Source organism: Formica exsecta, unplaced genomic scaffold, assembly GCF_003651465.1.
Source record: "Formica exsecta isolate Colony F162 unplaced genomic scaffold, ASM365146v1 scaffold122, whole genome shotgun sequence".
In the NCBI taxonomy this organism is placed as follows: domain Eukaryota; kingdom Metazoa; phylum Arthropoda; class Insecta; order Hymenoptera; family Formicidae; genus Formica; species Formica exsecta.
This window is the reverse complement of record NW_021848556.1, coordinates 2,903,708-2,927,635: the sequence shown is the minus strand read 5'-3', so window position 1 is coordinate 2,927,635 and position 23,928 is coordinate 2,903,708. Positions and strand designations below refer to the sequence as shown.

At 34.4% G+C, this 23,928-nt stretch overlaps 1 protein-coding gene across 5 annotated transcripts in view; it reads left to right on the top strand.

The window, feature by feature from the left end:
• LOC115245220 (fasciclin-3) overlaps window positions 1-23,928 on the top strand; it is a 347,872-nt gene that overhangs the window by 309,960 nt on the left and 13,984 nt on the right. For 3 of the 5 annotated variants that reach the window (XM_029823437.1, XM_029823452.1, XM_029823458.1), the window contains exons 2-8: window positions 12,305-12,628; window positions 13,439-13,573; window positions 13,938-14,126; window positions 14,504-14,688; window positions 17,110-17,251; window positions 18,209-18,259; window positions 19,373-19,486. In XM_029823437.1, coding sequence (XP_029679297.1) covers window positions 12,305-12,628; window positions 13,439-13,573; window positions 13,938-14,126; window positions 14,504-14,688; window positions 17,110-17,251; window positions 18,209-18,259; window positions 19,373-19,486 — 1,140 coding nt within the window. The remainder of the gene's footprint in view (window positions 1-12,304; window positions 12,629-13,438; window positions 13,574-13,937; window positions 14,127-14,503; window positions 14,689-17,109; window positions 17,252-18,208; window positions 18,260-19,372; window positions 19,487-23,928) is intronic. The other 2 variants (XM_029823446.1, XM_029823463.1) reach the window with 1 other exon arrangement.

The window sequence follows — 23,928 nt, the reverse complement described above, 5'->3', positions numbered from 1 at the left end:
CGGAGCCGAGATAGGGATGCAGGGCAAACAGGGCGCCGGGAAACGAGAGTGAAAAAAAGGAATCGCAGGCTCGAGGAGGAACGCGGGAGAATGAAGGGATAGGGCTCGAAGGATAGAGGGACGAGCAATGGGGAAAAGAAAAAGTCGCCTTCATTAGGAGAGACCAGACTACGAGGACCCTAAGCCGCGTTCAAATGAAATTCGCAGTCGGCAGTAATGGCGGTACGTCGAGATTTTTGAAATCTCGTTCTTTTCGCAGCGATGACTACCACCGGTTTGATCCGCGTTTTTGTTCGTCCGCTCTTTTATATTCGCGTCTGTCGCCTCAATGTTCGTCCGATATCGGCAATTGTCACGAATTCGCGAGTAAACAATGGGGTGCGATTCAATCGACCGCGGAGTAATTTCTACCAATCTCTCTGTTCTTATGACGGATTAATAAGAGAGGCACAGAGAAAAGGATTTATTGCTCTTTTAGAACAAATTCCTTAACGAAAGACATTAAAATATACACTATTTTCTAAAATTTGTGATAAAAATATATTTGTAGAAGTTAATTTTTGAATAATTCTCGACGTAATCCTTTAATTTTTAATGAATTTAATGTTATTAAACTGGAGAACCCCTAGATTATTTTTTAACTGTATTTTAAACAAAGTTAGAATATTTCGGATTTATATACCGTCTATTTCTTTAACACTTGTACTTTTTGCTATATCTTAATACGATATTAGTTGAACAATTGCAACCGAATCTGCTAGGACAAGTATACAGAATAAAATTTATGCGAAAGAAACTATGAGAAATGCAGATAACGAACGAGCAGATAAACGAAATTTCTCTCATTTCTATAACAAATATACATTGTTTTATCCATTGGACGTTCACTTGTCGTTTTCACTAGCTTTCACTTCTGATTTCGAAAGCTACATCCGGCGTAAATTTACATTGCATGCTTCCGGAACAAATGGAATGAACCGAACGTAAATGAAATCCTCAGCAAAAGCTAGGATGCGATCAACCATACACTAATATCTTTTGCTCTCTTCAACACTGCTCAAATAAAACGAAACTCATCCTGTTGTATTAAATTCAGGAAAAAATTTCCATAGGAGGATATCGAGATAAATCGGTCCGCTTAATTCTATATCATCAATATAATCACTATTAACAGATAAGACAGTTGAAATCATCATACGTCGTTCAAATATACCATGAAAATTTTGCAAAATTGAAATAATTTTATATTATATTAATAATTTTATTAACTATTAATGCTAGCAAACATTGTTAATACAATGATGTAATTTACTGTCATCATAAATTATCATTTAATTTATGCTGCTAATTTTATTATTTATATTAGTTAATAGCCATTTAATTGATTTAATATTATTTTACTTCAATTGTGAATGTTAAGAGGATTTATTCTTTTATTATTTACCTGCCATCTAGACCATATCGATATTTCATCTGCAAAACCACACGAATGCAAACAAGTTATTCATCTCTTAGTTCATATTTTTTTTCTATAAAATGATATATTTTCCCTATAATAATATTTTTCAACGAGAAGCATTAAAAAAACCGATATACTTTTATTACTATATTCACTGCGACGAAATTTCGATGATATGTCGAAAATAAAAAAAAAAAAGATAAAAAGAAAAAAATGTGGTTTCTCTCCGTTAATTTCATGATCGTTATTCTCGTTCGGAGCACAGCGTAGCGCGGATTTTTGTGAATATTTTCGAGGATTCTCGGCGAGATTCATTTTACGCATCCGCGTTTCACAGAACGGAGTCACTAATTAGTGTTACATTTCCATGTGGAAGGTCAGCTTGCTAGCAATTCGTGTCTCCGTTCGCCGAATACGCGAAGTCCGAAACGCATGTGTATATATCCGCTATTACACATATATTATGCAGATACGTTTTTGCGTTTACGTATTTGAATAAGTTTTTCCAATAAAAATATACGCACGAAATAAAAGAGATTGATAAGAATTCATTTTGTGAGATTAGGTTTTTAAATTACAGAGCTTTGTTTTTCTAATTATATTGATGTATTGAAAATCACAACAAATTATATTCATTAATAATTTGTTGTGATATATATATATATATATACATTATAGTGATCTAATATAAAAATACTTAAACTTAAAAAAAAATTATTGACACGATTTAATTTTATTATTAAAGGATCTTTTTAACCCTCAATTGTGTATCTTATTAAAATTATTAAAATAAATTTCTTTCGTTTTTGTGTAAGAATTTTTTTGCAAGACAAGAGTTATGTACGAGTTAAAAAAATATTAGATTTAAGTATCTGACTTTTTAAAAAAAAAAACCCGGAATTTAATTCTACAGAGGATACACATTCCTACCAATCTCTTTTAATTCGCCTATTTTCCATTCATGCCAGGTACTCGAACAACTTGAAATTCAAATCGTGCTCAAGTATATTCTCATCGACAATGTAAAACTCTTTCGTTAATCCGATCGTCAATTTCGCTTGTTTGCATCACAAAAAATATTGATTTAACTCTCGTTAATTCATAATATATGTTTAATATGCATTCTGTTTTTTAACGAAAGTATTGTTAATAAAATTTACTTAACATAAAATTTCTATTTTTCCATTTTTAACTATTCGCATATTTTCCCTAAATTATTGCTTTGGCAGAGTACATTGATATAAAATGAAAAAAAAATTTGAAGAGGATTATAAAATTGAATTATATATAATCTTTTAATACAAGACATGACGGGAATAATAATGGAATTTAACTTCTGTTCTACTTCCTCAAAAGTAAATACACTTCTCTTGTGCCTGATACTTATTGTACCAAGACAATACCGAGAATGTTGCCGCAGAATCGCGTTTTCGGGAAATCGCGGAAGGTAGAGCCGGCATTCGTCGCTAACGAGACGAGGAAAACAGGCAACAAAACAGGGGATAGGAGACATCATTAATCCGCGGTAACATTGCGGATTAGTCAGTTGAATGTGGAACGGCATTGTTTCTTGCCTAGCTAATAAGTCGCTTCCCACCAGTCTTATCTGACGAAACTTTAACCGTGGAATGTATTTCTTTGTGAGTTTGTTCGAAATGCGGCGACTTGATCTCCACGCGAATAAAGAATCCGATCTCGTCGTGATATAATTCATCGAGTCTCACCGCGATCTCTTTTCTTCGAAAATCTCTCAAATAATAAAAGTATTTTCTACGATTATATCTTTAACTTAGTATAATTAAAAAATTTTTATTAGGATTACAAAATTTATTAGTTTAACTAAGATGTAAAGAAAAATATAAGCAAATTTACGCGGCGCATCCGATTTTCCTTAAAGCTGAGATGTCTGACTAAAGTTTGCCGACCAACTTGAAATATCGACCATTTATAATAACAGAATAAGCAGCAATGTCCCGAATTAAATCTATCTACAATCACGTAACAATACCATTGTCAATATATTAAAAGTACTTTGATCGCACTTAATTAATTAAGATATTGATTCGATATCGTTCGCGCCATAATATATTTTAATGGAGTGAATTGTGTATACTATGATGGAAGTACATTTTTAACTAAAGCCACACGCGCTTCTCTCCGCATGTTTCAACATGTTTTTTTCGATCAATAGTTTGATCCGCTCAACCAAATTTTTCAATCTGTAGTTTGATCCGCTTAACCTAACTAAATCTTTGAAGGGTGATTTAATTTTATGTCGCGATCCCCTCTCAGTTTATTTCACTTGAATCACAGTTTTTCAAAGTATTTCAGTTTATTGATACAGTTCAATATTTTTTATAGCTTCACTTTTCAGTGCATTTTATTTATAATCCGAGTATAATCCGATTTATTTATCTTAACTAAAGTTTTGAACATGGTACGATTTATTCAGCACAACTTGATTTATTTAATTGTAATTTCGAATATAGTACCATATTTTCAGATCCAATTTGAGATTGTTCAATTTATCCGAGTGAGCGCGTATTTTCTATATTTTAATTGGTTTTCTCGGTTCTGTATTTTAAATTGCTCAATAAGCACAAAGATTAGTGCAATTAAATTTGTATAATCATATTTGTTTAATTACATTTTGGTGATTGTTTCGCGTTTAATATATCTGACAGAAAATAAATGAGGAGAACATGATATACATATATTTTACGCGAATTGGTCGGAAGTAACGCAGCTATACGTTTTACGTCAAAATGGATAACCGTGGATAATACGATGCGAAATGCCGAGTCATAATCATTATTTTCAGGCGCGTCCACTTTTGCCCGCCACATTGCGTGGGCATAACGATAACCTGTCCGCGGTTTCGTGTTTACACCTTCATTCTGATATTAAGGGCTCTAACGTTACAACATAATTTCGCACCCATGACGACAGAACGTATCCGACGAGAAATATCCATCTATATCGCATAGTAATATCTCTATGCACCTTTTTATCAATATCAAATGTTTTGAAAAATTGACTTTAAATGTGCGTTCATTTTTTCGTTAAAATATAATTGCTGGATATCTGATTTTTACGCAACTTCCAATGCAGGACCGTTTGCCGATGAAGCTATCGAATAATTGACAGAAAGCTGTGCTACACGAAAGTTATTTATAAAGCATCATTATTGTCATTGTAATGCCATTGTGACGAAACGACAGCGTAGGCGGTATGATAACGTTTCTTAAGAAGAGACGCGCTTTGTGCATTCGCTTTGAACTTCTGTGACAATGGAGATCATATCGCCGCATCGCATGCAACAACGATATTTGACGATGCTGAATGCACAATATCGTCGAGACATGTATCGAACATCCATTATTTCAAATCACAAAAAAAAAGGTGAAATCTAATTAAAAATTATAATTATAATTTTGAAGTTTGGAGTATACTATTCTATCGTGTCAAATATCGTAACGTGATAATATTACGTTAAGAAATAGCTTTGTTTTACGACTTTACACTGAAAATTAAAATAAATAAATTATAGATCTTTTCTCACTCATCCTATGGTTGCTCCACCATTACCACTTTCTTAGTAGGCTTCCTCTTTCTTATTCATTCTTTGACGCTCTCTTCACGACACTCACACAACACTGACTTGCGAAAAATGGTTAATTATGATCCCGCACGCACTAATCACTTGAATACGACAATTGCGCGGTATTTTACACGGTACTCACGACGTTAATCGCACGCGAGATTATGCGTACTCTAGTATATCGCAACAGCTAACACATATTATACTCTTTCTTTTTTTAAAACGTGTTATTTTGTCATTATTTTGTACTATATAAATGAAAGTGGTACTAGTACTTAAGTACTTAGTATGCTAGTACTTGTCGCGATCGTACTTCGAAAATTAATGCGACGAAACACACGGAACATCTCTCGCGAGACTGTCTTCCTGCTTGAGTCTCGCCGCGAGAATATCAACACAACGGAATGTAAACAATAGCGCGCTACGCCTGCACCGCCGAACTTTTTGTAGGCTTGATAAAAATAATAAATATTAAATTTTTAAAACGACATAAATAATTTGAAGTTTGTACTCGTTTTCGTTTATACTTTCTTTCCGGATAAAATTTTGAAAAATTGTGAAACATAATTGCGTTTTAATATTAGTATTAAATATTATTTTTATTAATAGTATTATTGCATGATAATTTCTGAAGATTAAAATATTTCAGGTGTTTATTTAATTGTCTTTTTATGTAATAATGGGCAAATTTCTTTTTCTTTCTTGTCAAATCAATATATTTTACGTATGATTATAAGTCTATAATATTAATATATATCTATAATTTTGGCAATTATATATTATATGTATGCTTTTTCTGAAAGTACTTTTTTGTTTTCATTACTCATAAAATGTTTTTCGGCTTCTCCGACTTAACTAGAAATTTACCGAAACAGCTCGAAATCCCACAGCGGACATCGAGCGACAGTTATTTAATACGAAATCCAGTTTACGTAACTGAATTCCAACGTCATCATAGACCGAGTAAAATCGATTTACTGGTCGACGGGAAGAGGAGATATTCGGCCAGTATCGATGTGGTAAATGCATCCTACTGGTAACTCCTCGCCTCAAAAGTTCCTCGCCGGTGAAGACGAGGGAGAGCCGGAGTACGCGCGCGAGAGAGAAAAGGGGATGGAGAAAGAAGCAACGACGCGATGAGTTGATTTACTGCCGTGTAAACCGCCCTTAATCTCGACGAGGATTTACGGCCGTCGGGCTAAAATTGGCGTCCGACTGTGACTCGCAGGAAGCGTTTTCTCTCGAAACGCAGAAGTTTGCGACGCATCGGGAACTCTATCGTCGTGGATGCACGTCACAAGGCTCTTCGATCACACACAATCAACTTTTTCTTACTTTAGGAAGGAACTTCCGCGCGTGATCTACTTTGATAGCGCGGTTTTCACTCAGCTCGGGCGTAAAACATGAAAGAAACAGGATCAATTCTGTTTCACGAAACGAATAAAAGCTTCAATTTTGGGCCAAATTCGTAATCTGTCTATAAAGGAAGTAAAAAATAATTTGGGGAAGTTTCACACACGCGCTTGCGATTTCCTGCCTCGCCTTTTAATTTCTGCAATGATATTTGTCTGTAACAAAATCTCTCTAAATTGTATTATACGGGAGAAATATCTGCGAATCATATCTCTCTGAAATATTTTCGTTTATTATAAAAACCGCGGTGAAATTACACGCGAACGCCGGTCGGGCCTTCAAAGTACACCGATCGAGATTTTTCATTCCCTTATTGTGTATTTCGGAATCTTATCCGACTTTCTGATCATCACGCATATGAACGATAAATCAAATTGAAAGTGCACGATGTTGTGAACGATGTTTATTCACGCAAACTTTTTTCGCTGTGTTTTATTTCACTGGTTGTTTCACGCCGTAACACAACACAGACTAATAGAACTGTTATACATATTGAATTATAACTTTTATATGATCAATAAGTCGCCTAAATAGATTGGCTATCATTACAAATATTTACTGTCTGTCGTTGGTCAAAATTATATCTATCTACCTGCTGTGTAATTGCACGCTCGTGCATAGTTATATTGATTTCTATGACTAATCATGATACACGTTGCTGCTCATTAATGACTAATTAGCAAATGTACAGTCGCGGAGTAGCAAAATTTGTAAAATACAGTTAACTTTACTCGCGAATACGACAAAATATATATTGACGATGAGAGAATTTAAGTTTATCACGATATCTTAAGAAGATAAAACAAATCCTTTAATAATAATAAGTTTAAGACGTTTAAATTAAAAGTGATTTATATCTTATTGTTATACGCGGTATTATTATATATCACTTAAACTGAAGTTTTATCCAATCATTATTAATTTGATGAATCCATCCAATAAACGAAAACAAGTTTGCGAGCAATGCAATACTTTTGTCTGATCGTGGCGGCCGCAACGGATATCAAGTTAACTCGGTCGAACAGTGACTTCCGAAAAATGCCCATCGACAAACGATGTGAAGCATCATAAAATTGACGTATCTATGCTACAAATATTCTGGTATACAAATATTCCGCTTCTTTTGAAAGTCAATTGATTAGTTAACCATTTAACTGCCGCATCTATAAAAAAAAACGCATGCGAAAGAATTTTCGCATAAATTAATATGACGTTCGTTTCCCTTTTTGATTTAGAAATATCGTTAAAATGAATGTTAAAAAAATATTCAAGTATTTTCTTAATGCGTTTGCGTTATTTTATTGGCTCATTAACTGATTAGAGATTCGTTATTCGTGTTACCGCCCTTCACCCAATTACTATGCATTGCGGTCTCAATTGCAGTCCGCGACTTCAGATATAATCCCACGGCACGAATTTTAACCTCCAGCATTTCGATTTGATTGCGACGAGAATCGAGTTCTGGTGCTTTCTCCGATTCGCACGAGCGGCTACGAGTGTATCTCGGTAGCCGAGTATATTTTCGCGGTGCCCGTCGAGCGAAATTAGCGATGTAACGGTGTCTAATACGAGAAGTGCCGGCCGGGATTACTTCCTCTCGTTGCATCGTGAAACCGACACCGCAAGCTGACTGTGGCTGCCCATCCCTCTAAAGGTTGCATATACACTATTCAAGTCTTGCCGAGAAGAGTATAAGTCCTACTAGAGTTTGAAAAATATACGGATAATTACTTTAAATGTCTAACGTAATTAGAGTCGAAAGTATAATATAACGAATATCGATTTCAAAATATCAGTACATTTGAAACAAATTTTATTCCTGAAGGTTTACATGTGCATCGAATTTATTCGAACATTTGAAGTAAAACAAAGGAATAATAAACACTTCTCTGAAAATTCGTTTGTTGAAAGGCACAGTGTATATCCGCCTTAACGCGCCTTTTTTTTTTTTTTTGCTCCGATAATTCCCTTTTTTCTTGCTTCTCTCCTTTCGTCCTATCTCCGCATCTTCATCGCGTTTTCGTAAACGGAAAAGGGCGCGGGGGTTGGGCAGGATGGGGAATGCAAGTGAGTTGAGAAAATTGGAAATCGCTGCGAAATTGCACCGGCATGTTGCATGCCAGGTAACCAAGATTATCTTCACCGCGTTATCACTACGAAGAGGAGGTCGCAAAACGAGGAGAGTCAATAACAGCGAGCGAGCATAAAATATCAGGATGCAGAGTGCGCGAACGGATGCATTCGTATCCGATACTTGTTCTGTTACAACGTTTCGCGATATGACACAAATGCAGAATGAGAAAAAAATTTGCTTATGCATGGGCAAAAAAAAACTGGTAGTTATCTTCTCCAAATAAATATCGCAGAAATTTAATAAGTGTAAATGTATTTGGAGTCAAGAGTAAAAATGCAGTAAACGCGGATTATAATTATAATTATTATAATTATATATTTATATGTGTATTTATATGTGAATTATAATTAAATCATGGGAAGAAGGTAAGAGGTAAAACGGCGCTGTCATGCGTATCAATTTCATAATCACAGCGATGCGTAACGCGGCATCCGTAAATCATCGCATCTGTTGCTGCGGCTTTCGGGATGCGTGTTCCTCGATGCAGGAACAGGCGGTGGCGATTGGTCGGATTCTACGGGCAAATTAGATCGTGACGTCGGCAGTGTAACAAATTGATGAGCGGAAAATCAAATAGGATTTATGGTCTCGCTATGGCTTGGCGGGCCAATATGACGCGCCAAATCGGCGACCATTTTAGAAAGTATATGGGATATTTTGCGTGGTTTTAATATTAATATTTTATCAGGAGAAAACAAAGAGAACACAATCAATGAAATGAACACATTAGCCTAAATAATTAAAAAAGAATTGCATCCTTTTCAAGCATTAAATAAAGATAATTATTTTTTAAATGTGGCATATATGAGATTTAAATTTTTTAGTACCAACGGTAAATATTAAATTTTTGAAAAATTAATAAAATTGATTAAATTAAATTAGCATAAATAAAATTATATATAACAAATACGTGATAAAATCTAAATTATATCGTTAATAAGTAAGTAAATCGCGGATAATACACACATATAGATTATTTTATTTTCTTTTCAAAAGAGTACTTGCAAAAAAAAAAAAAAAGTAGTAACATTGGCAGTACCAGAGAACATCGTTTTTTTCGGAAGTGCTTTCAGTGCATTTAAAAGTTCATATCGTGCCATAAAACTGTGCGACGATTCTGACGGGCCCGTTCCATCCCACGCCGCGAATCAAAATATCGGTTCGCGTATATAAAAAACGCAGTTGAGTGTATCTAAGCGGAAAAATATGCCGCTACGTATACGAGCGAAAAAAGAGAAAATAAAATATAGAAAATCTACGATCGTATCACGCAGCGATAATAATATAATCACGCGAGAAATTCGAAGACATCGATTCAACATTTTTATACTTGAGCAATAATATAAAGGATTAGGTAGGATTACGAGGTTTTTTTATGAAAAGCAAAAATCCAGAATAATGTGGATGAATTTTAAGATATGCAACTAAATTTAGTATTAATAAGCAACTTTTATCGTAAAAGATGCAAATTATTTTTATCTCAAGTTATAGTAGTATATGTTTTGCCATACTACATTTTTATACATATATACATATGTTTTCAAACAAGCACATTTGATAACTTCAGCTTGGTTTATATACTTCATTTTGAACTTTTGCTGTTTATCCGACAATGACACAAATATGTCAGAATCGATTAATTTGAACTTGCTTGCCTCTCAGAGTTATCCTGGCGACCGACCAGTCAGCCGGTCGACGGGATGAAATATGATAGTCGTTGGCCGCGCCACGCCCAGTTTATCATATTTCTTGGAGTGCATTATCATAATAGCATCGTGCATGAGATCGGTCGCCACGTCGTTCCGTCGATGACACGCCACGTTCGAAACTCGTGCGGAGATCGATGCGACCGGCGCGTCGCATCGCGACGCCTCCCTATCAGGATTTAAGAGCAAACGTCTATATTTAACCCTTATGATGAGAGAGCTCTTTAAGGGCTTTTTGTCGGGGTGATTCGAGTTTTTACCAAACCCAAGCTCTCTATTACGAGATATACTTACATATACATAAACTAAAATGTACATTATCTCGATGAGATGCATCATCAGGCTTGCGATGATGATTGCTATTTGAATAGTAATTGTCATATGTGTCTGTCTTATACAGAGAGAAATATATTTTAGAGATTTTTCTCTCCCTTTTTTTAGATTGTCATATAAATCTTATATAAATCTTATCTCTATAATCAACTTTGAAAAGCGAAGGATAAGAATAATTGAAATATTTTCAAGTATATGAAAAGAAAAAAAGGAAAAAAATATGATTTAATTTCAAATTGCTTATTGCACAATTGGATAAATATATGTCGAATTAGTAACAAAATAAACATAATTTTGCCTTATAGCTATAAAATATATTTTGCTCTATTTTTATAAAATGTTGGGAGAAAGAAGGAGTTATATATCTGAAATATTATCTTGCATATTATGTAAAATAAACGTTATGAATATTAAAATCGTGCTACAGCTTTGATTATAATATTATGTCACGTTATGAAATCTTAATAATACTTATGCGCATACTAATGGCACTAACATTTAAGGGTTTGCTGCATAACGAAGACATACGGAATGTGCGGTTTCTTTATTGTTTCCGTTACATTAGAACTCTTGTGTAAAGTTCTTGTAAACATTTAAACTTTGCTAAAAATTATTTATAAAATCTTTTATGACAATTTGGATTTGTGTAAGAAGACAGAATATGATTAAAATAGAACATCATTTAACAAACGTGCTCTGCCAATGAACGTGTACTCAATTTTAATCGGAAACATTTTTACTTGGATAAAAATTGCTACACGATACCCTCCTTCGTTTCGTTTTATAAGACATCAATTAACGAAATAAAAAAAAAACGTAAAGCTATATCGAAACCAATGGCGCGCAACATAAGGATTAAATGTACCAGCATGCCGGAGGGGTTTACAGTGACGAAAGAGCGGATAGGGGGACGAAAAAGTCGGCTACCTTTCTTTCCAATGCAGGGCGCGTTGGTATAAGAAAGATACACGAGGACGATAGAAGTAGTGCAGGTGGGGATTTAATCAACTTTCCTTTTTGTCTCGTAAATCTTCGTAGACGCGGCATCTTCGCCCGTGCGAATCGCCTCCTCAATTTTTTATCAGACGTGGCACGATGCGAATGCGTGTTCCTTAAAACCTACTGCTAATATTTTTTCCCTTTTTCTTTTTACTACGTCGAAAAAGTGTAATTACGATCATTGCACTTCTACATAACAAATTGGAGTCAAATATATATTTCGCGATATACTATGGAATATTAAATGTAGAAATATATACGTGTTGCATAGTTATATCGAAATATCAAGCCTAATTATTTGGTCTGGTCTTATCCGATTTAGGCTAATTTCAAAACGTCTAAAACGATAAAAATAAAAAAATATATTTTTTGATATCTAATACTCGAAAAAAATAATATTTTGTGCAACACATTTTTTATATTATATATTTATAATTTGATGTATATAATGTAAAATATAGAAAACAGATTCTTGTGCGATTTTCCTAATTTTTTTATTTTAAAACAGAATTAAGAAGTCGAAATTTTATTTTTTTTATTTATTTTAAACCAGAATTTGAAGCCGAAATTATTAATATTTATATAATGTAATTCGTTGATCAATACGATCATAAAATTAACGTTATTGTTAAACTCAAAACTATTTAATCTGCTTTCAGCGTCAAGACCGAATCAGATGATAGACATCGAGCCGAAAAGGGAAACGGCTGTCCGGGTCGGCGAGAGTTTGCAAATTCTATGCAAAGCCTCACAATCGCTTCGTGTTTGCCGTGTGGAAATACCTGGCGAGGGTAGTATAGTACTGAACGGGGAAGACCCGGGAGAAGACGGCATCGAGTATTACGGTGATGGTACCAAGACTGGTCAGTGCGGCGTCCGTATCGCCAAAGTGAAGGAAACTCATGACGGCATCTTCAAATGCTCCCTAACGACCACCACCGCCCGGCAAGAGGCAACCGCGTCTCTGAAAATCATCGTTGCGAGTAAGTCACTTGTCCATCGTTTTGATTCGATGAGATTCTAGTTCAGCGGAATTGTCTAACGTAGAGACTGCAAAGATATACTGTAAAGAAATTGTAAACATCGCTGTAAACGTTTACAGAAATATTTATACATGTCTCTCATCTTTCTATACTCCTCTGCTTTAAAAACATATGATTATTCCAAGAAAAATTTCTTGATATTTTTGTGCTCTTACAGCGATTTTAATTTTAATTTTGAAAATGCGTTTATTTTAATTTATCGTAATATACATGAATATATAATTACTTTTCTTCTAAATTTAGTATTACGGTACTTGCAAGCAAATGTAATAAAAATGTTATCATATAGCACAAAGTAATAAAAATAAGATAGGGCTACTTTTATAAAACATTTACGGTAAAAAGAGAAAAATATTAATCTTTTTCGAAAAAGAAGCAAATAAAAGGAACTAGCTTGTTTTCCAGCGCTATAGCTATATTCGAAAAGTAATTAATCTTCTTTAAGAAAATTGCTTACGGAGACTGAAATAGGCGCTCGGAGCGAAATTACTCTGTTTAAGATAAACCCGATAAAGGTAAATTGCGAAATTCATGAATATCTTGAAAGAAATTGTTTTTTTTAACGCGAAAAAACGTCGTTGCGAATAAGATTAAATTCAAGTTATTTGATTCTCAGATTCGAATAATAAAATGATAAAATATGTAATAAAATATGGGATAAAAATATATCTCAGTCTGTGCTGTTTCCATTTAATCCAATCGATATGTACAATGAAGCGATACAAAGAAATTTTTATTTTGCTTGCTTAGGACCACCCAATAACCCGGATCTTCGCACGAGTACCGGATCTGTTCAGAGAAATATTTACAGAAAGGGCGAAAAATTGGAAATCAGTTGCAGCGCTCCGTCTGGACGACCAGCAGCGAATATCTCGTTGTTCCTCGGTTAGTTTATTATTCAATATTTTCAGAAAAAAGAACGCGTTCTTTTATACCCGACTTTACATACGTAATCTATAACAAAAATCCATAGAAATTAAAATAAAGAAATTACTTTAAGAAAACTTAATTGGAATAATGCAAAAGATCAATTGTAGTAATAAAATTGATTTCAAGTTAAAACAAAGAGTAAATTTAATTGAAAGTATAATATAAGCAATATAAAAACAAGTCGAATTTTTTAAAGATTCTGTTTACGCATCTTTGAATTAATAATACATGTTTATTAATTAAGAAATTATAAAGAAATGAAATAAAATTATATAGTAAATGTGATAGGAAAATAAGAATTCTTGTTCTTAATATCTAGACGATGATCCGATCGGCAAGGAAGATAAAACCATCGTCTACGACACGAATATAGACGAGAACTCTTTGGCCATGCAAAACGTTTCACACACTTTGGACTGGTCTGACAACGGCAAAACAGTACGATGCGTGGCCAGTCACATCGCTCTTGATAAACCCAAGGAAACTACTTTGCAACTCGAAGTATTCTGTAAGTTATTGATATTATAATATATAAAACAGTTTCTCTTCCTTATTAATCGAACATATTTCTAAAAATTTCAAATTTTATTTCCTTTGTAGTTTTATTTTCTACGTTACATCTTTTCTTTATCCTATTTTAGAATTTAGAATCTTCTCCAACGCCAATATTCAATGGCTGAATAAAATCTATATTTCTATATTTATTCAATAACAGAATACATATAACAAAATAATGATTTATACAAATTAGTCTTTATATTAATGAATTTTTTTTATATTTAATAATTATAGAAAATTGCAGTGGAAATTTGCTGAAACATTATTTTTTGTTGTAATTTTTACATAAGTAAATTTCAGAAAGAAACTGCATTTTTTTCTATATAGATCCACCTCAGCCACATTCAACATTCGAACGTTTCGGATACGTGATTGGCAGACAGGGAATCATCAATGTTACCATTTATGCGAATCCTAGGCCGCGATTCATATGGCGAGTGAATCAAGAGCAGATCGAAGAAGGCCGTCCTGACCAGAGCAATCGATTAGAGACTTCAACTGCCGTTGACATGGTAAGTTTCCTTTTTTTAAAATTGACTCTCTTTTTAATTCTTCTTTAATGTGTATGTCAATGCGGCAATCTATAACTTTTCAAACATTTATAATTTATGTCATTATTGTTTGTTGATTATAAAGAGTAATTTCATGACCAATAATAAAAACATATTATGTTCTATCACTGTTCTTTTTTTATTATTATTATTTATTATTAAATATCTTCATGATTGAATTTAGATCGATAAACTTTAACTAAAGAAAAAATAAAATTGTTATTACCTTTGCTCGTGGCTTTAAGTCGAAAGCTCTGGATTTATTATGTCCACAAATAATATTCTTTTTAAATAATTCATTTTTTGCCGAAAAAATAGTCCTTACATCTATAAAAAAAAAAGATGTCGCTATTTCGACGTTTTTAGCTATTCCGTTTAAACGTTTAAAGCGATCGTCATCAAATCACCGTGTTGCAAGAAGAAAATGGTGCATTTGACGATTCGATTAAATACAGCTGAAGGATATCGGCGGTTTGTTTAGATTCGAGAATATATTTCGATGACGGATAAAATGTAAAAGGAAAGAAGCGCATTGGCCAAGAAATAATTGGCCAATGAAAAGAAAAGAAAAGAGAGCGTGCGAGACTAGATTGATGGATGCAAATGAAACAGAAATTCAATAGTAGTGCGCCGCGACTCCGGGCCTCGATTTACCGTTCATTCGGGATGCATTCTCCATGCACCTGTGTGACAGGGCGCACGGAGTACAACGCCGTAATGAAATTCCATTGAATTCAGACACAGCGAATCGATCGGAACCGCGCGATCGGCCTCGAACGGCGGAGGCGTTTGTTCCTCATCTATTGTTTCGTTAGCACAAGAAGCGGTTTGTTCGTCCCGTAATTAAGGCTTAAATAGATTTGCCGATCTTGCAACTTGCGCTTTTTAATTAGTTCGGGGCGGCGAACAGAGGCGAATATTCGTTTTCTCGAGTGTCCCTGAATCGCACGTTCTTATCACACTTTTTGAATCCATTTATTAAATCGGTTTAAGGGAAAAACTAGAAGTCTAAAAAGCTTTGCGAAACTTGGATATTTGTGAGATGCCATTTAGAATTTTAGTTTCGTTCTTAATTTTCTTCTTAATGGAAGAAATCTCTAAAATTTAAAGATAAAAAAAGCAAATGATAAAAAGTTTCTACTTTCTTTCTCTTTCTTTGTCTTACTGTTTTTTTGATTCTAATATTTATTTAAAATTCGAGATTTTATCGTCATCGTATGCCAACTGTTTGATACTGATTTGCAATGAAAGATCGCAAAGTTAGCGAACTTCCTAAAAGGTAAATTGCGAGCTTACGATTTGAAGAGGAAGAGGTTTGAAGCGTTAATCGAGCGACACGCGTACAGCAAACCGGCCGAGTGCATTCAATGATGCGGGCCATTCTTCCATCGAAAGAGGAGAGGAAGAGAAAGAGAGAGAGAGAGAGAGAGAGAGAGCGAGGTATCAATGGGGTCCGATGATTTCGTCGGAACTCACGATTCGGGTGCAAACTTTCAGAGCGAACGGCACGCTCGCGCGAGCATAACACTCTGGAACAACGCCAGCGTGTGCCAGAACCAATAAAAGCCGCCGCCACCGCCGCTATTCGGCTCCGGCTCGTGTATGAATGGCTTCCAAATAGGCTCACAGCTCTCTCTCTCTCTTTCTCTCTCGCAAGTCACAACTTGCAGCGGATCGGTGAACAGCAAGCCGACTGAGCGCCGCGACGCGCCATCGACGAATACGAATCAGCTTCTACTCCGAAAATGCAATTACTAACGGCGAGCCGCTTGAGAGAGGCGAAAGCTCACGGAAAACGCTCAGCATACCGCTTTCCTTCCTATAATAGCGCTTGAGAACAACGCCCGATGCGATATCGAGGATCGTCAAATGGATTTTTCTTCGATTAGAAAAGCGCACGAACACGAAGCAAAAAGAATTTAATAAGAACCGATAGAATTTAAAAAATTCGACATGGTGTTATTTTTCTAGAAAATAACTGCGAGATAAGATTGAAAATTATGATAAAAATTAAATTAATTTAGTTGAAAAAATATGAAACACTTAGCATTTATTCATCCGAGTATAAAGTTTAAAACGTACAAAAATAAATATATTGTATTGAAATATTGTATAATATTTCCCTATAAGTAATTTCCTATAATTATCAATTTGCCTCTCTTTAATATAGGGATTACAAAGAGTGTGTAAAAACTCGTAGATTAATAGCAAAACCCTTCACGAATAATTTATTAATAGACCTTCGTGTAGGTGCCCGGCGACATTTTAAAGAGCTTAATTAAAGGAGTTAATTAATGAGCGATACAGCGTAGGAAATTAAGAGCTTGGCTGAACGGGATCGGATTGATGTACCATGTTCGTAATACAAAGTAACATTTACAGGGGAAAGGAGTCTGGAGCGTAATTCTGAGGATCGACAGCGTTCAGAAATCCGACACGGAGAAGGAGTACGCGTTGATAGCGACCAACAATGAAGGATCGTATGAATATCGTATCGTTTTGTCGACATCTTCGGAACCAGCAGGTGAGTTATTCGAGAAATCTGACTTACGCAAGTTATCTTATATTATAGAGAAGACGTTACACACCGTGCACTCTTAGAAACACGGATTTTGTACATATCGAAAATATATTAAAGCACCCCGAATAAATCACACGATAAGCACAAAATGTGTGTGGCGTCTCTAATACAATATTAATATAATAATAAGGGGATAATTAATTTTTTTACCATAAACTCTTTCTATGATATAAATCATCTTATAAAAATTATTAGAATGATGTAAGCAGATAGAAGAGTTATGTAACGTTTTTTTATTTTTAAATGTACTAGGAGTTCCGATTTAATTTATTTGACAATCACAAATAATTTGTGAGTGTGAGAGAAAATAATTTTTTTTTTTAAATTTAAAGTAAATTGCTATATATCTCTTGTTTCAATAATTTTTGAAATTACATTTAGCAATAAATTAATTAAATTATTTACAACAAAATCTGCAAATTTGCAAATTTAATTGGAAGATATAATTCTATTATTCATTTACACTGTTAAAGCATAACTCGTTAAAAATGTTTTAATGTGCAATGTTATGAAACAATTAAACACAAGTTTTTTACAAAATTATATGAGACGCGTTCCGTGTATATGTATATACCTTACTCAATTGAATTATTATATTCGCGAGTTCCTTTTTATATATGGTAGCAAACAAACGATAAGTAACACGCGAGCAATCAATAGAGCTCCACACGCTTTGTTCACACACTTTTTTCCTTTGATTGCCTGAATCAACCGACGTTCACACTTGGCTAGTTCACCATTATCACGATCGTAATCATGCGATCTCGCACATAAAATCGCGACTACATCGATCGTCGTAATCACCACCGATCACACACACACGCGTTCTAGAAAATATGTTCCATCTATGTCTTGTGTGCGTGTTTAACAATATCGATCCTTCACCGCATGCTCACGCAGGAGCGTTCGGTCACTTCTATGGTAAGCTCTCCGAACACATGCACGCACTAGGTAATGTTATTTTTTCATATTACTATACGTAAGTAGTTTGTGTAGTAAACGTGGCGTTCCGTGCGCGGTGGGTTTGACTTAAACTCCGGGGATGATCACGCCGGGAAATTAATAACTGTTATTTGGCTAAGAGCGTAATATACGTTAATCACGAGAGAACACGTTGACATTGATCGAGCGACGAGTAATTTACCAATTTCGATGGTACACGGCTATAAACAGTTTAGATTTTGTTGACTTAAATCGGATCGTACGAAATGCTGCGTAATTAAGGATGTGTATATGTAGTATTGCACTATAATCATTATTTATATTAATGCATTTTTATACTGGATATTCTCAATAATTTTTTTATAATCCCAACGAAAATATTAAGAAAGTTCAACTTTTCCACAAATTACTAATTTTCAACATTATGTATCTTTGTAAAATTGTGTAAAATTTGGTAAAAAAGTTTATTTAAAAAATGTTTTTATTAATCGCATACCTTTCCAAAATTTAATTCGCGAAAAAATCTTCGTAAAAGATTCTAAACTTATTAATGTCTCTCGAAATTATAGATACTATAAAATTGATTGTCATTAAATTAAAATTAAAATTGTTAAGATATCCTGTATAATGATGCAATTATTTATTGAACATTTAGTAAACATTCGTGCAAGTTTTGTGATATTATCTTTAGTAGATTTCATATCAATACCTTGGAAATAAAATTTATTCAAGTATTCTTATTTGTCATGTGTATGTGTATGTGTCGTAGAAAAAGATTTTGTTCAATATCTCAAATAAATATATATTTAATTATTTATTTATTTATCAATCGTTATCATTACGTTATCAGATTAAATATTTTTTTAGCACTTGCATATATTTTACTTTATTGATGATACGATGTTTCAGCTTCGTAATTAATAGTGCTTTAAATGATCACATAACACTTTAAAAACACTTCGGTCTTGAATATTTTTTTCTCATGTGCGACATTCTTTTTCTTTTATTCCCATACTAGAAGATTATATCGGTTGTTTCGCGTTCCAAGGAATTGATATAATACTAAAACTGCATTACGAAGAACTACAATAAAGAGAGACATTCTTTCTCCACGACTTACAGGTGTTGATTTAGACGCTGGATCTATCATCGGTATCGTCGTGGGCGTTCTGGTGCTCGTACTCATTATTTTCCTCGTAATCTTTGCACGCGCGACCGGCCGCTGGTGCTTTGCAGGTGAGTCAATTTAAAACTATATATACTTGGTAAAAAAATCCTATCTTTTTAGATTATATATATGCCACGTCTTATATATATATATATATGTCAATCTCCCCATTTTTCTTTCGTTCTTTCTAATGATTTCGTTGCGCGAGAACGGTCGGAAACACAAACACTATAGCCGAAAATATCGTGAAACTTGAGTAAGATACGTCCTAGGACAATGTAATTTCTTGGAATAAACGCAAGTTCATTAAAGAGTTATCGAAGTATAGCCAATTATACGAAAGATGAGCGAGTATCATGGCAGAGTTGGAAATTAAAGCGAATTTTTTATTATTCACGATTTGCACGAGAAATCAGTTTATGATACGTGGATAGATGGATGGAAGAAGATGTAAGCGCTTTTAAATAATAAAATTTCGGAATATTTCATGTCTCTCGATATGTCACATCTCAAATTGATAATATGAAATTTATATATTCTGTTGTTCTTACATTCTTCTAATTCTTGTTTTTACATTTCTCATTCTCGATTTCTGATCTCTAACTAAAAATTTTAAAAATCTATCAATATATAAATAAAATTCAATAAAAGAAAGAGTTCTTGTGTGTCACATTAAATAATTAAATAGACTAAATGATAGGAAATCACGAATTTCGATATAAATGAGTAGAAGTTGAAAAATTTTCTAATCATAATTTAATTATTTAAATTAAATAATAAATAAAATTGATCCGGCGCGCATGATGTTCGTTTGACAAACATGACAGTTCGATAAAAGAGAAACGATATATCGTTCGCAAACGTACGTAATGCATGGAGAAAATGCATTTCTGAAACTTCACATATAAATGATGGAGAGAAAGATTTCAATGTCTGAGGATATTCGAAGAAAATATCAGAAACGGATAAAACGATAACGCTCATCGATATAAAACTCGAAATGCGATGAAACAGCGTTTATGTATTACTTATATCACCTTTCTTGTTGTGATTGTTGTTGTCGCTGTTGTCATTATTTACTCTTACATAGTTTATTACTATTGTTTTCGTTAACATTATGCGTTACGATCGCGCGGAGCAGTGTCTGCAATATACGATTAGCTTAAATCGAGATAATTATCACAGCGGTAGCATAGCATCGCGCGTGCAGTAGAAGCGTATATATACTGGGTTTAATTAGTGCGCTCCGAAGCAACTCTGTAATGCTCTGTTATACCGTACTTTACTCTATACATATATAAGTATTATATAAGTACACATATAAATATATATAAATGTATCTTTTATCTCTGAACGTATGCAAATATCTTATGTGTTGTGCCGCTACACCGATATAGGACAGCATGCGAGTCGGGCCAAGTAAAGAATACGGAGATACGTCAACGATTACCTTGCGATTCCGTACTCTAGGCATGACACTGTCCAGGGGTAAGTTACCTCAGGCAGGACGAAATACCTCTCTTTCCCCTCACCCCCCTTTTTTTCTCTGATATAATGCTCGTTCTCTCGTTCATCATCGACCCGTCCGCTCGCTCGTCACCTCTTTTTTTCTCAAGCAGAATCATTTTTATCAAGCAGACAACTCTCTTTCTCTCTCTCTTTCTTGTCCGCGCGCCATCATCTTCAACGCCGGCTTATCAACGATCACGACCCGTCTACTCCGTTCGAGAGAAGTAGACTCTCCCCTTCAAATTTAATATACTTTGCGCTCTCGCTCCCCATGCTCTCGTCTTGTAGATCCTCGACATATTCTCGAATTTTTACGCCGCGCCATCATTTTTATTTGGCATGTGTCGATACGTAATCGCTTTATCGATTTATGGCTTGCGTTTTATATCGCCGATAAACATACCGCTTCCTCGATTAATCGATTACGCTTTTACCGCGTTCTCGTTTTCGTTGGCCGAGTTCGACGTTTAAACGCGCACGATTTTTGCCCGTTTCTTCCTCGTGGCGTTGTTTTATAGCTATTTTTAACGTGGAATCGTGAACTATCTGTATTTAAAGAGAGGAGACTTATAAGAAGACGTATATGATAAATATGATACTGTCAGGAAATAAGTCATGGAAAGAAATATTTTTGATGGAGCATAAAAGAGATATCTTTGTAATAGAAAACGGTTTGAGCTCTCTTGACACTCGACGCTTGAAAGAATTTCTTTAACGTGAATTTTATAGAGCTTTATATCACATTCTCTTGGCAGATCTTTCTCTCTCTTACTCTCTCACATTTACGCGGCCTAATTTACGGTTTGTGAGTGAAGTAATATCAATTATATGAACTCGTACAGTATCGAGGATTCCGATAGAAACCGCAGAGACCGCAAAGTTTAGCGGCGAAACTTTTACAGCCAACACTGTTCCGAGCAATTAAAAACACCTAGACGATAAAATTGTTTTCCCGATGATTTACACCCCTGCTTAATTATTCCATAGAAAAATACATATTTCAATATTTTCCTAAATTTCGAAGAATAAATTCAGCAATTTTTTATGTATCTTCATGAATCGGTAATTATTCTGTTTCGCGTATAATACGTATGAATGAAATATCATAAACACAAAGGATAGGATAGTTAGAAATAACAGTCATAATCTCCGTAATTTTGTTTCCAAAGAAATTTAAGTGTATAAAAAAGTACGTATTTTTATGATTAAATAGCATTTTGACATTTATACAACGTTCAAGTTTTGTTATCATCGACGTCGACATCAATATGATTATAATTTCTTCATATATATAATTACGTCATCGAACTTCATTGCATGTCAATAGTATCTGCTCCGTAGCTATCAACGATAATTTAAGCATATTTATATATTGCCACGTGCTCGCAATCATCTTGTACGATTCTCCATTTACACTACGTGATTTCATTAGCATGTCGCGCTTATAATATCGAATCGGCGTAAAATCGTTCTTTGCTTGTAATGCAAAACATTATACCATGGGAATGAGCAATAATAATCAACACGTATCAATATCGATTATTGCCGCGCTATAATATCATGTTTGTAGATAGTAGCGCTGCGAAATCTGATAAGAATCATGATATAAAGCTGCATAGACTCGTGATTTTCACACGGGTCGATATATTTAAAAATCGAGTCGTGTGAACACGCTATAAGTCTCTGAGAATGGATAGGTATAGCGTTTCTTTTCTTTTCTTTCTCGCAACAAGCAACGATGATAAGCAATCGGCAAAGGCAAGTGTGGTGAAATTACCTTGGGCAGAAACGATCGGTACATAATCGATACCGATTACTTTCGCGTGCTTTCTCATATTGCTCATCGCCGCGTTTCAGTATCTTTTGGTTACGATTGGAATTGCGATTTTTTCCGTCTCCTCCGCCCGTCCTCCTCGGATTGTGATCAAGCATGTTTGTCACCTAAGAATCCCCTCGCTGTTGATTTATCAGCGCAGATTGAGTGTGCATTCTTTGCTAGCTGCTAATTTTAGCGTTGAGAAAAGCAACATCGTACTCTCGCTATAATTATTCGGATTTATCTTGCTTGGATCATGGTATGACGTTGACTATGCCTGTGAATGTTACAACGATTATTTCTTTGATACAGACGTTAATTCATACATTTTTTTATATAACGCACGAGCGATGTAAATTGAATGCCTCGTCTCTCTTATTGTTAGTAACGTAGATAATTAGATATACATAATAATATCTTTTACTTCGGACACACTCACACACATACACATGATGTTTTACACTATTTTCGATAAATATTAAAAGTACTTGTTAGTAATAACGTGAAACACTCGCAATAACATGCAATCACATTGTATGTTACATTAATCGCGTAATGGATGTTAGAATTATGTATAAATACAGTCTATGAGAGAGAGTACGAATTATAAATAATAATCTTAAAGAAATGAGTTTTCTCGAATCTCTTACTAATTAGAGTAACAAACATCGAACAAGTAACTTAAAATTAATAATTAATAATTCTGATGCGCAAACCAAATATTAACGTGTCAATTTTTTTGTTCTACTATTTTGCGAATAGCTTTATCCCAATCGACATATTTTATAGAAAGACATATCTTATGCAGAAACACAAAATCTTCATTTATGAAATTTACAAGAAAATATCGCATATCTACAACAATATCAATTTGTTAACGAGATACATGGCATTTGTAATCGGCATTTCGTAATCGTGAGTAAATTCGCGTTCACAAAGAGAACAAACGATTTGATAATCGCGAGCCGCCAGCCGTGTTTGACTGCCGTTGCCGATTTTTCGCGGTTGCCGGCTGCGTTTAAAAGCACCGGGATATTCGCGCTTCTGCATTCAGTATTATTTCGCGGATCGATCGTAAAAGTTGCACCGGCCGGCATTTTCACACACGCGTGCGAAAGCGAAGGGGTAATAACGTAAAGTGCCGACGCGGCGAATCGAACACGGCGTTCCGCTTTTATCTAACAT